Source organism: Thunnus maccoyii, chromosome 18 (genome assembly GCF_910596095.1).
Source record: "Thunnus maccoyii chromosome 18, fThuMac1.1, whole genome shotgun sequence".
NCBI lineage: Eukaryota > Metazoa > Chordata > Actinopteri > Scombriformes > Scombridae > Thunnus > Thunnus maccoyii.
Window position 1 is genome coordinate 20115505 of NC_056550.1, and position 13781 is coordinate 20129285.

Consider the following 13781-nt stretch of genomic DNA (forward strand, 5'->3'; position numbering starts at 1 on the left):
GAGCAGAGGAGTTGTGTGGGATTGTTTTTAATAAAACCGCTCAAGAGACGGCCATTAAATGGGCTGGGGTTTTTTTTCCTCTTATTTCCCCCTAAATTATGAAAGATGAGTGAGGAATTTGAACAGAACTAACAATGTAATAACAATTTAAAACACAAGAAAGTGACTAAAACAAGCAATTTGCTGCAAAAATAAGAGCTCTTTCACATCTTTCCATATGTAGAAAAGCTTTTTGACTGAAATTTAAGTCACTTTTGGCTCTAAGTGCCTCTGAATTCGATAAACGTTTGCTGATAAAGGCATATTAAATACTGAGTAGTTGATATTTGCTTCTTGTTAAAATCTCTGTGGCAGTGCTGCAGATAAGACAGCCTCATTGTTACAGATAAAAAGCGAAAAACTTGTTTTTAAATGACTTTAAGATTTTCAGTTGAGAAATGGTATGGACTAATTGCTGATGCATTGAGCATGCCATGTTCAGGTAATAGACTTATCTAAATGTAGTTACTTTCCTTACAAGGTTATCTCTCTAAACCAATATTATGAACACTGCCAGAATTCAATTCTGTGAGTAAATGCTGTATACTTCACTTAGACCGTCAGTGCTCTGCTGTTGTCAAGTAAGTGGCACAATTGACTTAAGATCACACAAAACTGCTTACTCTCATTATAAAGTAATCAATACTCAATTACCAGTGAAGTAATGTGGGACCTCTGGGTCTATAACCCTCTCTCTTCCATGGAGACCCTCGCCTCCTGCTCCGCTTTTGATTAATAGCCTCACGGTTCTTTGGCAAATCATGGATAAAGCCGGTAGATTTATCTTGTTTTGTGATACAGTTAAGTGACTGCTGGATCTACATTGGTTAAGTTATGGCAAGTCAAACCCAGAATACCTTCAAAAATGGAACACAGACGGCTGTAAAAAGACCTTTTCTAGGTTTTAGTCAGCAAACTTATCCAAATTATTCCCACAAACCTGCTTCTTGAAACAAGGCTGTGCTATATTTTAAGTATTTTCAAGGCAAATGTACGTGTTTTAGTGCCAGAGCTGCAGGCAGAAGGGAGCATTCAAAGATCCCCTCCAGATATGTTTGAAGACATGAGAATAATACTCTACTTCACTGTAAAGTCCATTCTCAGTATATGTACACTGGAGGCTTCACATTTCCATATAACACTTATGCAAGTTGTATACTGGACCACAATTGGGTCCAGAATTGTTGTGATGTCACAAATCATGCTTGCAAGTACATGCTTTAAAGTCACATTAAAGGGGAGCAAAGAGAAACTTTCCACTTTGAGCAGGTGAATGTGAAAACGGCCTTCCAGCGTCAAACTCAAACATCCAACTAAAGGAACGAGACGAAGAAGAACATTTTCACTGGACTTTAAGCAGTTCTCTTAATTGGGTTCAGTCGAGGAACATAAAATTCAATCAAAAACTGGTCAAAACCAGTGGTTGACTCACCAAGTAGCTCTCAATATGTCTAATTTACAGGTCCTTACCAAATAGTCCTCTACATGAATATTTATCCATTCCCTTTTTTTAACATTTTGTCAGTCATTTTCAAATGATGATATTTCCTTACTAACAGTGGCCTTGAATGTGTTATATATGAACACCATCTGAGCTACATGTGTATTGAAGATTGCTATAGAAGACAGTAAATACTTCCGTTTACTAGAACAATGAGAATGCAAAATGCATAAAACTTTATTTATCAAAGATTTAAACACTGACATTACATTAATATGCACAATTTACAAAAAGTTAAGAACAATGATTGTCAAGCGTTACTTAGTTAAGACTTTTCTGAAATATAATGACCTCCATTATATTCTCTCATATATTCCATCAAACTGTCGGTCATTCTGACAAACTATGACCAGAAAAGATAAACTAAAAGTTTTAGATACATAAAATATTTTCAACAAACCTGAGCTGGAAGCACTGCAGATAAGTATGAGATAAGGTGAGTGGTTATTTTTACAGTTCTACAGTAAGAACAATGCAGGGGTGCAGTGAAAAATAATGTTAATGATTAACTACGGTCACTGGGTAATGTCGGATAATTACAATAGAAAATGTGCAAGGTACAGTTCAGCTTTGATGCTGATAACCATGTCATACAATTTAACGGTTTTATTCAGGCAACCTGGTTTCATTTGTAGTATCAGTTCAAACTATTCTGAGTGTAAATGTTATCCAAATGTGTATGAGTTTCAGTGCATTACTATGTAAAGAGACTTTAAGATCACCCCTCATGAAACAAAAGCTGCAGGATTCCTTTTTATGAGAGCTTCAGTTACTCCCAAAAGGTGTCTGTCCCACAAAACAGACAGACAAACACATTCATTCTAATAGTCCTGCAGATCTGCAGAAAAGTTCTGCATCCTCTCCACCACAAAGAAGCAGAGTGTTCCAGAGAAGCCCAGAATGACCATCAGTAGGAGCTGCCACATCAGCAGGAGGTAACCACTGTAGAAGAACGCCACTGCTGCAAACACAGACTGACAACAGATAACAATTTCACTTTGTTGTTTAAAAGAGGAAGTTACTCTCGCATCACTGGACAGCAAAGATGCCCAACAGTGACTCCTGGACTGCAGGAAATAACACTCACATATGTTATTCTTACCACAGTCAAACTAACAGATCCCAATGATGCATTTACTGTCACTTAAAACAAATTAACTCATAGTACAAAGAGTTAAGTAAGACCTTGAATTCAACCACATAAATACAACTATAAAAAAATGTACACATAACTTCGTATTGTCAATATCTTTTATACAATCTTTACTATGTGCTACAGATAATTCCATCTGTGTGCACATATTTAACAAAGATACAGATTTCACTTTAATCATTTTAGATTTATGCAAAATATAAATGCTTAATACCACGTAGAATGTTATGTTTATTAGACCTCTGTAGCAACATGTTTGTTATGCAAATGTTATTTAATGTTTTTGTTTTTATATGCTGCATCTAAATTCACTGTTATGTTCACATTTTAATATCTATAAAATATGTTAAGAAAATGCCATAATTTATAGGGTTTATTTCTTGTAAGAGAAAGTGTTTGCACCACAGGAGACTGAGGAAAAGAGGGGAGATTTAGAGGCGTCTGTGGGCCTTGTTGTTTTCATTTTAATGGGGCTTCAGGTGAATTTATTTCACACTTGACAAGACAACATTTTAACCCAGCTTTGCTCGGCTCTGCAAACAATGTCTGAGAATTGGCAACTCAGGATTACCTGGATGAATTTGAAGATGGCAAAAGCAGGCGTGCTGTGTTCTGCATAAACACAGCCTAATATGCTGTAGAGCTGTGTGTTGAAACAGCTGTCCCCAAGTCCAAGCAGGAAACTACACAACAGGGCAATGGATACACTGAGGAAGAAAGTATAGTTCTTATTAAAACACAAGTTCATTGCACGTCCTGATGACCAACTCCTCCTTACTGACCAATTATTGGAGAAATTAACTACCTTGGAGTTAGAAATGGGTTTTTCTGGGTGGTGGTTGTAAAGACGACAGGGGCGTCATCAGGTATGTTAAGGAAGATCAAATAGAAAGCAACGAAATGGACAACCATTCCCAGAAACACCACAGAGGTTCGCCTGAAGCGATTGTTCTTACACAGCAATCCAAACAAGCCTCCACCTGGCGAGAGAGAACACCTGTATGAATGCAATGACCCTCACAACACTTTAGTGACTGTAAATACACTTAACAAGTTCTGACAGAGGAAATGTAAACTCACCTACGATTTCTCCAATGCCTATCACAATCCCAGAGATCCCAATCAAGCCTTTAGCTGCTGCTCCAAACTGTGTAGTGGCTCCGATACATGTTCCATACACTCCACTGTAGAAAGCTAGCTCCAGGCCTGGAGAACAAGGAGGGCATGCTGTAGCTGCAAGCCATCACTGGAGGCCAAGATACTTACTGTATTACATGAATGCATTCTCCATTTGACTTACCGCTATACACCATGCAGGGACTCAGGAGCACCATAGTTTTAGCCTTCAGAAGCTGCAGTATGGTTTCTGAAAAGGAGAGGACACAATAGACTGATTTGAATTGCTAATAAATAAAGATTATATTCCTGGCACTAATACGCTCCCTTTACATCTGGATTGAGAGTAGATAAAAACACACACGATAAAGCCCCGTTTTCCTCTGATAATTAAAGTTGAGCGAAGGTAGAAGATGTTAAAATATTCTGTCTCTATATGTCATTTGAATGCAGGCAGGAAAACACCCAAAAGAGACTTTCACTCAGCCAGTTAGGGAAATTCAGATTTTCAAAGAAGAAATCCCTCTAGGTTTGTTTCTATATGCCTGGATGCCCCTTTTCTGACATAAATCAGCGTTTACTTTGATAAACCCGATACCTTTAAGGCAGGCGTACACAAGTCTACAAGCACACAAGATACGTGCGAGACAAAGAGCAATCTGATCATCCAAACAACTTGAGGCTGCACTGAAGACAGGTGCAAGTGCAGCAGAGTTTCCAGTAGACAAACAAAGATATAATCTGAAATATACACTTGCACAGGCAGTTTCTGTGTACTCTGATGTAACGCTAGAAGATTTGTATCCACATAAAAGCAATTTTTACTTTTAACTGCCTGAGACTGCCTGCTAGTTTCAGACTAAGAACAATGAAATATGGAGAACTAGGTTACCTGCAGTATGCCAAAGAACATTTCTCTAAGTGCTTTAGTGTGTTTTTCTAAAGCTATTATATCAACTGTGAAGAAACCCATCTTTCAGACGATGTAGATTTACACTATATGTGCATTTTGAACTTGTGTAGATTAATTCTACATGGATACATAATGAATACAGTAAATTTATGTTGATGCAACATATAAATGAGTGAATATGCATTATTTTAAGAAAAAACACTGGTGTGGTATTCCAACAGCAAAACTTACTGAACTCTGACTTGGCATCTTGCATGGCAGTATTTGCTCTGTGCTTATACCTAAACAAAAGAAAACACATTCATTGTAACACCCACAAAGCTGAAATAAATCAACAGAAATACAAGAGACACAAACAGGGATATAACTTCCGTCAAGTAAAGAACCGGAGAAGTAATTTACAGATACAGAGACTTAAGCTACAGATTACAAGGATTCCTCAAAATCCCCCCCAGACCGCAAACAGTGTTTTTCACAGCAAATGATGTCTCCCCATAGGATTCTTTGTTATGCTGTTGGAATCATGCACACACTCAAACTCAGCCAATAAGCACGGATCAAATACCTGCATCTAGCAGGTGTCCAGAAAACACAATCTGTTACCAAAATGCAGTCAAAAACAGGCTGAGAGAATCTGTTTTGTCCACAATTAGCAGCCTAACAACATTTTTCTATATGTTCACCTATTTTCAGTGTAGTGTTGTTCTTTACATATCCTTGTGTTTGGGATTTTAATGACTCAGTATTCTTTGATACCAGCTTTATATATTTTTTTAGCTTAATAAAATAATGAAATGAAATAAAATTTTTCATTATGTCTGAAATGATGCCGAGGGCCGTGCCTGAAGAGATCAGCATTTAACTGCTGTCACTCTCGAAAAGAAAGTCTCCATCCAGCTGCCCCAAGCGTTCCTGATTGCACCCTCTGTATGTATGTATGAAGTGTTATGGTTAGGCTTGACTGTCAATTTGTCAGTGATCTGGACAAAAGGGTCAGTGTAATTTTTGTGATGGACAAGAGTGGTTTAAAACTCCTGCAGAGCTGGGGTGGATAGTTGTCTTTCAAACCTTCACAAAATCCAAGGTGACTTATTTAAAAAAAAAAAAAAATCCTAGATTGTTTGGTTAAAGCTTAAAGGTACACTATGCAGGATTTGTTGGTTGGTGTTTGTAAACAAACAACATTCAAAGTTGGCCTCCCTGACCCAATGGGTGCGAGAGAGAGAGACTGAATGAGGAGAGCGAGCTGTGCTGGAGAGAACAAAGCCCTGAATCAGATAAATAAAATGTTATTTTCTGATTTTTTCACAGCTGTTACGTTCTAAAATAAACACACCCACACCTCTGCACAACCCTGCAGGAAGGTGCTGCATTGCTGGATTTTATGTGGGTGCAGAGTTTCAGCCTGTCCGCTGTGGACTCTCTGCTCTGCATGTGTGTAGCTCAGCCCCACCTTCAGTCAACCAGACACACAGACCTGTTGCTCTTTATACATCCATGACACAGAGACAAAGAGCAGAGTGGAGCAGAGGAGAGAGAGAGACGGAGATAGCGATGTAACCTGGTCGCTATGCTATAAGTCCCGACCTCACACCCTGCACGCTGTTGGCTGGGGGCTACACACCCACTGCCCAAAGGCCCAGAAGCGTCCCGAACACAGCAAAATAATAAGAAAATACAGGCAGAGGGCAAAGTCTCTGCAGATAAAAACATCTCCAAACTTCTAGAGGGTGATGACTGAGAGGGATTATTTTTGTATGAGTCTATACATTGTGTTTTTTTAGGAAATCCTGTATAGTATACCTTTAACACGGTCAACTGAATGAAAGGTTCATACTCTCAGCATCCTTTTTCAATAGTGGTTTATACATGTTTATACTGTATATTCTGTGAGTGATTTTGAGTGATTTTGTGAGACTACAGTGAAAACTGTGTAATTACGGTATAGGATATTCATTTACATCACTCGGGCTGAGAGCAGGGACTGCCCCTCCTCTTCAGAGAGCATCTCCTCTTCATGATGGCTTTTTCGCAACACCAGGAAGCTGAGTGTGCCCAATACTGAGGCGACCAACAGGAACAGGAAAATGTTTTTCCTGCTGCCGTCTGAGAGAGGAAGATTAAAATAAACCGGTTAATTAAAATACACAATATATATTATCAGCATTAAGCTCAAGCATATTCTGAATAACAAATCACTCATATAATCCTCTTGATAATGTGCTTTCATCATCATGCTACATTTTGCTATTATAATCATTGCAGTGCTTACTCAAGTATTAACCCTACCTGATATTTCTGTTCTTCCATTCCAATCAAAATAAATGTAAAGATTGCCAAACAGCATGCTGTAAATGAGAGAAGTAATGTGTAAATCAAATTAATAAATGAAAAACATGACATTAACACAAATCACAATGGCATTTTTCACATACAAAGGCAACATGGCATGGCTGCTGGAGGAAACCCTTGAATCTCCAATGACTTTCATTCTGTTTTATGACTAAATGAATTACGTAACCTAACCTTTCCCTTCGCGTAGGCTCATAAAACCTATTGATTAATGTTAGAAATCCATTGTCTTCTGGCTAAAATAAGACTGTTCTTAATTCACAACAAATGTTTTGGTGACACATAGTTTTCATATGACAACACTATGTACTACACCATGCCCTCATCCATTAGAATGAAACTATAACATGAGGAAATTCACAATTAGAGAGCTGTAAAATCCAACTAACCCCACACTGTTAAACTATTATATATTGTCCAAAATCACTCCCTACTTATTACATAGGGCTGCAGCTAACAATTATTTTTACTATTGATTAATCTGCCAATTATTTTCTTGATTCATAATTTTGTCTATAAAATGCCAGAAAATAGTAAAAAAGTATAATTATAATTCCAAAGATTACGTCTTTAAATGTCTTGTTTTGTCCGACCAACAGTGCAAACCCCAAAGAGATTTAGTTTACTATCATACGCGACAAAGAAAAGCATTAAATTGTTACATATGTGAAGCTATTTTTTGGCATATTTGCTTAAAAAATGACTAAAATGAGTATTTGATTGTCAGAATAGTTGCAGATTCAATTTCTGATGGATAATACAAATAATAAACAGAGACTCCCTGGTCAGTCTCCGTTGTCTTAGTTGAAAGTACTTCCCAGTTGCCTCTGGGCCCAGGAAGCAACTGTACACACACAGAATGCAGTTATCGAATGCTGTATACACAATGCTGTATATACAAAAGATTAAAGATCAGCACCAGAAGACTTGTCTTATACCCCTGCACTGAGAACAACAAGGCTATAAACTGACGCAAACAGCTCCCTTTAGTTATCTCCGACTGGCACCAGTCCTTGCAACACACACTAATGAGAAATGAGCCCCTGCAAAGCCACATCTTATCCTTATGGTTCATCCGTCTGGCCCACGCTAAGTGTGATAGAAGTTACATGCTTGTTAAAGTCAACATGAAATGAAAAATGTCTTTTAGATCACATCCTCAGTCATACTGTGCACCTATTTAACAATATATGCTAAAAAAAATACCAAAAAAATCAATTTCTTTCTATTCTTACATCAAAATACAATGATGTTTTCTTCCTGTAAAACTAAATATGACGAATACTTAGGCTTGATCCAACCAGTTTCAACCAATAATATCATGACATCCACCCATCAATCAATCATCAACTTTTAGTGGCACAGAGAGTCATTGTGACACACCCACTTTTCAATGTTCAAATAAAAGTCCCCCCAACGTTATGTCCTACGTGTCTATCCTGTTTCACTCGGAAATACGTCACGATACTGAAGCTAGATACTCTTGAAATGCCGTTTTATCTGGATTTTAAGGCCTTACAATGATTCAGCATTTCAGTACACATTCTCTGTAAATTTCTATCACAATTTCTGTCCATCCATTAATCAATTAATTGACTAATTACCCTCTCTCTACACTATATTTATTGTCCGACATTTTATTTGAGTGTCCAAATTCTGTGTGAAATTATATATCTATATATATATATCTTACAATAGCAAACAAAAATACACTACCTTCTGTCAAACAATGCACTGCATCACATTGTATAGGTGCAAAAATTACTGTCATGTCTGAGATTTTAGACTCCTGTGCCTGCAGAGCATTTTGTTGTGCACAGCAAATTTCATGTGTATCAAACCTCTCTGGGCATTCAGGAGTTTAGAAATTTGACCTTTAATTATAGTGCTCCCATTAGGACAATCAGTGTAATAATGGAAGAAAAAAAACAAACACTGGGAACAGAGTATTATCTGAGATGTCATCTGAGAAATCATGTTTGGTAGACTGAAAAGGCAGTCAAGTACGGTGGACTCATTTTGGGTTGAATCAGACACTGACTTTATGAACACGACGATCTGCATTTTCTGCCTCTGAGGATGCTTCTTTCATTTTTTTTAAAGCTGTTTATTTGCCATTCATGGTTAACAGTCCAGTCCTGTAAAATGCTGTGATCTATTTCTGTCTTTAATTACAGATCACCTAAACTAAAAAATGTAGATGAGCAATTAGTTTGTCCCACAGCTTCAGTGAGGGATAACAGGGGTTATTCATAAACGACAACTAACTGCATTCGGTGTGTTTGTGTGTGTGTGTGTGTGTGTGTGTGTGTATGTATGTCTGCAGGCTGTGAAGAACTGATTCATAAGTTTACTGTGGCAGGGATCAACACTGCGGAGTCAGATTAGCATTGCCCTATTGTGAGCCTTGGCGCACATGACAGCCAATGTAATTATTATACTAATTCAATTTGCATAATTTAACAAATACAAATTAGTTGTCCAAGCCAGTGTGCAAGAGCAGAGGGCCAAATACGAGAGATGAAAAAAGCCAAAACTCTTACCTGCACCTGTTTTAAGAGACTGAGGTGTTTTTGTTTTTAGAGTCTGCAAAGAAACTAATGAGATACTGACTGCTTATGACAATTTGTAACAGGATTTATAAAATACATTTTTATATAAAGTATTGAGTAATATCCCTTCAAGCTAAGAATACAGGGGGGTGGGGGTATTCTGGCTGCTGCAGTGTAATTATATCTTTGATCAACTGGGGCAGATGCATCAAACAGAACAAGTGAAAAAAAAAACATGGTGATGAACTGCATTGAATTTAATGATGGGAAGGAATAATGCAATGCAGACTATTTAATCACAGTCCTGAGTTATATAAGAAAGCAAATTAATATGAAAATGTCTGAATCTCAAATAAAAAACTGAATATGTCATTTACTACAGGTCATAGCTACATCACATATAATCTATAATCGTTCAAATGCAATGTGGTTTAAAGGAAACATTTGATTTTCAATGAAGTAATGCATGGAGCTAATAGTACTGGGCTGCAAAACTGCAGTCTGACATAACACATTGTGTCAGTAGCTGCATACCTGCACTGCAACAGAGCCCAGAACATCCCCGTGTTCCTGTTGATGGTTGAAGCGTCAGAGTTTTCCACCAGAAACTGTCCTTGAGCTGTCCAGAGCACTGCAGAGAAGTAAGGGAGAGGGGTCATTTGAGGAAGAAAATAAAAAAAAAAAAATTAACCAGTCACTTAATTGCCCTTGTGAAGTGAAAAATTATCTGTTCTGTGTTGGTAAGTAATGCATCTAACCATTCAGTAGCCCAGGGGCATGATAAAAATTCATCACACTGCATTAAAAACAGCCCAAATCATTTTTCTTCATTTATGCTCAGTAGAGGGATTCTTTCTCAGTATTTTCACTAACGTCTATGAGCAAGCTCAAGGTGCTGCATACTATTTGCAGTAACAGTGCCTAACCCATTTACGGTCTAATTTGGGATATACTGTTTATATGCATCATCACGTCATGATAATCCCTGTATGCATGATTAAACACTATTTTAAATTTTAATACAAGAAACTGAGCTTGCAAAAGGCTGCAAAAACTCAACAGAGACCAAGTATTTATGTGCCACACTTATCTCGGGCTACTATTAATACACTGTAACACACTCCAATGTTGATATGCGTAATTCTGTAAATGGAATTCATGGATTCATGTGACGACCAAAGAAATGGAAAACTGCCTATTCTGAATTTTAAAAAGCTGTTAAACATTACAACTCATATTTTAGGATGCTGCATCTTAAGGGAGAGTATTTGGAAAGAGGACAAAGGTGTTTCGAGAACCATAAGAGTCGTCCTAAATGACTGTAATTTGTTCTAATTAAGGGAGTTTGGCCTTTAACTTGAGAACGGCTTTCTTTTTTCACAGTATGAGCTAAATATTCATCGCTGTGATAGGATAAGTATCAGCAACAATAATAATATAATCTTCAACTACTTACCTCCCTCTAAGGATATCTGAAAGTTTCTTTATATTTTGTATGCTGCTGCAAACAGTTCCAGTAATAAATAGCTTTAACGCTGTAGAAAAGAGTTCATGTCTGGTGAGTTAGTTACAGTACAAACGATGGGAGATGAACTTACTGGCTGCTCCTATGCCGATCAGCACAGAGGTCAAGTAAAAGGCCCATGTCGAGGGGATGATGAACACAGCAATGTAACCACTAGACAAGAAGCATGTGGACCAGTGATGAGTGTTTCAGTTTCAGCATTGTCGTCTATACATTGTGTGTAATTAGCATGACAATGGTTACCTGTAAAGTAGGCCACTCAGAAACATAGTAATTTTTGGTCCAATCACTGCAACGACTGTTGGTGCAAGTAAATTTGAGAATGAAAAGATCCCGTAGATGATTCCAAGACTGTGACGGAGGAGGAGAATTATAATTATTATATTAGCTGTTCATTAAAATTAACAGAATCTTTTCTTTTTCCTTTTTAATCCATCCTGAGCTGAATGAATCTGTATGACTCACCTGTGGTATCCACTTCCTGTGAAAGTATCATTCTCCAGGCTTTTCACTACAGTTTGCTGAAATTAAGAGGAAGAAGAAGAAGAAAACATCTCAGTGAAGAGCAGGGTCAGCCTAAACAGGATGTGTCATAATTATGCTCCTCAGCCTTTCATCCGGTTTGATAATTTCACTGACCAATGAAGAAAATTAGAAACACGAGATGCGCCTGACATGCAGCTGTGATTGGCCTGTTTGAAATACTACCCATGAGACATCAAATTGTGAAATGAAACATTGTGTGCCCAGAACTAAACTTTCAAAAAATGTTTTATGTTTGTTTTGTTCTTAGGGATAAATTATAAATATATAAATTATATAAAATATAAATTTACTAATTGAACTACAACAAATCCATAAGAATTATATATTTTGTATTGCCAACATCTATTCCTATTTATAGGATTTGTGGAAACATGATAAGGTTATATCATCTTTCTGAATGCGTTTTACAGAGTTAAGAGTTTCAGGAAATCTGTTCCTTCCATTAAAAAAATAAATAATTAAATATGTCAAATCAGTGCAGCGTCCTCTGCACGCTCCCTGAAAAAAAAACTTACAGAAAGAGGCACTGGTTTGAATGAGTAAAAACTTTAAGTGTGAAGTATAAAGTTTGTTGACTTACTTCAATGTTCCCACAGGTGGTGAAAGCGGTGAAAATAAACAGAAACCCCACACCCAAAATCACAACATTGAAAGTCCCTCTGTCTGCCATGGTGTTTTCCTTGTGATCACAGCAACATATTTGTAATCTATTACCGCTGCTGTCGATTAATTTGAACTACAAAACTAGGAAAGACTTCCATACGGATTCATAAAAGACTCAGGTAAATCCATTTTCACAAAGTCGCGCCAGTAAAGTTGACTTTACTAACTGTTAAGTTACAGCTTAATGCGCAAACAGCAGCAATATGAAAGGCGTAGTGGAGAATATGAGACACAGGCAGCAACAGTGCAGCACTGTTATGAGGACACTTCCCTCCTATCATACAAAGTACGCATGACAACTTGTGACTTTAATTAAAAGCTTTTTTTTTTTATTGCGGTCTTCCTTTTTGGCTGACTTCGACTTCGACATGTCGTCACCCACTTCGCTGTACACGGTAACCCTAGATTTGCGAAAGATCTCGCGAGATTGACCATTTCAACCTAAACTATCATCTTTCCCTAATTCTAGCCAACTACATCCAACCAAGTCTTGTATTGTGTCAAAACCAAATCAGGCTTAATTACAGCGTTTTCACATAATAAAACATAATTATTTTGTACAATGAAGAACAACCCAATACACAACAAATATCGCGAGAGTTTTGCGATTCTAGGGTTACCATCTGGACACGACCACCCGCTTTTACTTCTTCTTCTTGTGCAATTTGCGGTAATTTACACTCATCTAGGCTGTGCTGCCTTCCAGAGGACAGTACTTTTGACAATGATTTGACAACTTTAAGTGTCTTACACAGTGTCTAATGTAAAGAAACGATTTCTATGGCACTTTTAGTAGAGTTCTCCAATATTTAAAAATCACATGTAGCCTATATTCAGAGCCTCTAGACATAAGAAAAGGTGGGCAGATTTAGGCACTGAAATTGATGGAATTTGAAAGGAAAGGGGGATTAAGATCAGTATGAGGGATGAGATCGTAACTAAAAGTTAATATTGTCATCTGTAGTGTTTCTTTATTAGGTTTATTATATATATAAGAGAATAAGTTCAGGTCATAGGAGTCCATCAGGTAACTCATCTGAAATAGTTCATCCTGTATATAAGATCCTTGGACACATTTCAGAACAAAGTTATTTAATGCAATTCATTCAATGTATAGGAAATGTATTGCCTTAGTTCATTTTCCAATTGATGTGCTCATACATAGATCCATGTACTACACTAGTAGTACTAGTGGTAAAAGTATGGGCTATGGTGCTGGGTGGTAGTACCACAAGATGATGCTGCAGGAGATCATCTTCAAAAGTTTGGCATTTTTAACATAAACATAAAGTGGTTTAGGTCCTAATGTGAGTTTGAGAGAGTTGGAAGTGTTTCATAAAATCCAGTAGTTGGCGATAATGCATTATTTTAAGTCTCAAACGTCATAGAATATAAAAGAAGAAGAAACCTTGACCAATAGC

The 13781-nt window shown here is 37.3% G+C and overlaps 1 protein-coding gene across 1 annotated transcript; it reads right to left on the reverse strand.

Moving 5' to 3' along the window:
- Positions 1 to 1693: 1693 nt before the first annotated feature.
- LOC121884201 (UNC93-like protein MFSD11) lies at positions 1694 to 13315 on the reverse strand. Its single transcript, XM_042392880.1, has 13 exons — positions 12278 to 13315; positions 11617 to 11672; positions 11395 to 11502; positions 11225 to 11304; positions 10161 to 10257; positions 7012 to 7070; positions 6684 to 6828; positions 4954 to 5003; positions 3994 to 4059; positions 3774 to 3899; positions 3499 to 3673; positions 3265 to 3400; positions 1694 to 2514 (listed from the first exon to the last, which is right to left on the reverse strand). The coding sequence occupies exons 1-13, from the start codon at positions 12365 to 12367 to the stop codon at positions 2362 to 2364; spliced, it is 1341 nt and encodes a 446-aa protein (XP_042248814.1). The 5' UTR covers positions 12368 to 13315; the 3' UTR covers positions 1694 to 2361.
- Between the last annotated feature and the right edge of the window lie 466 nt (positions 13316 to 13781).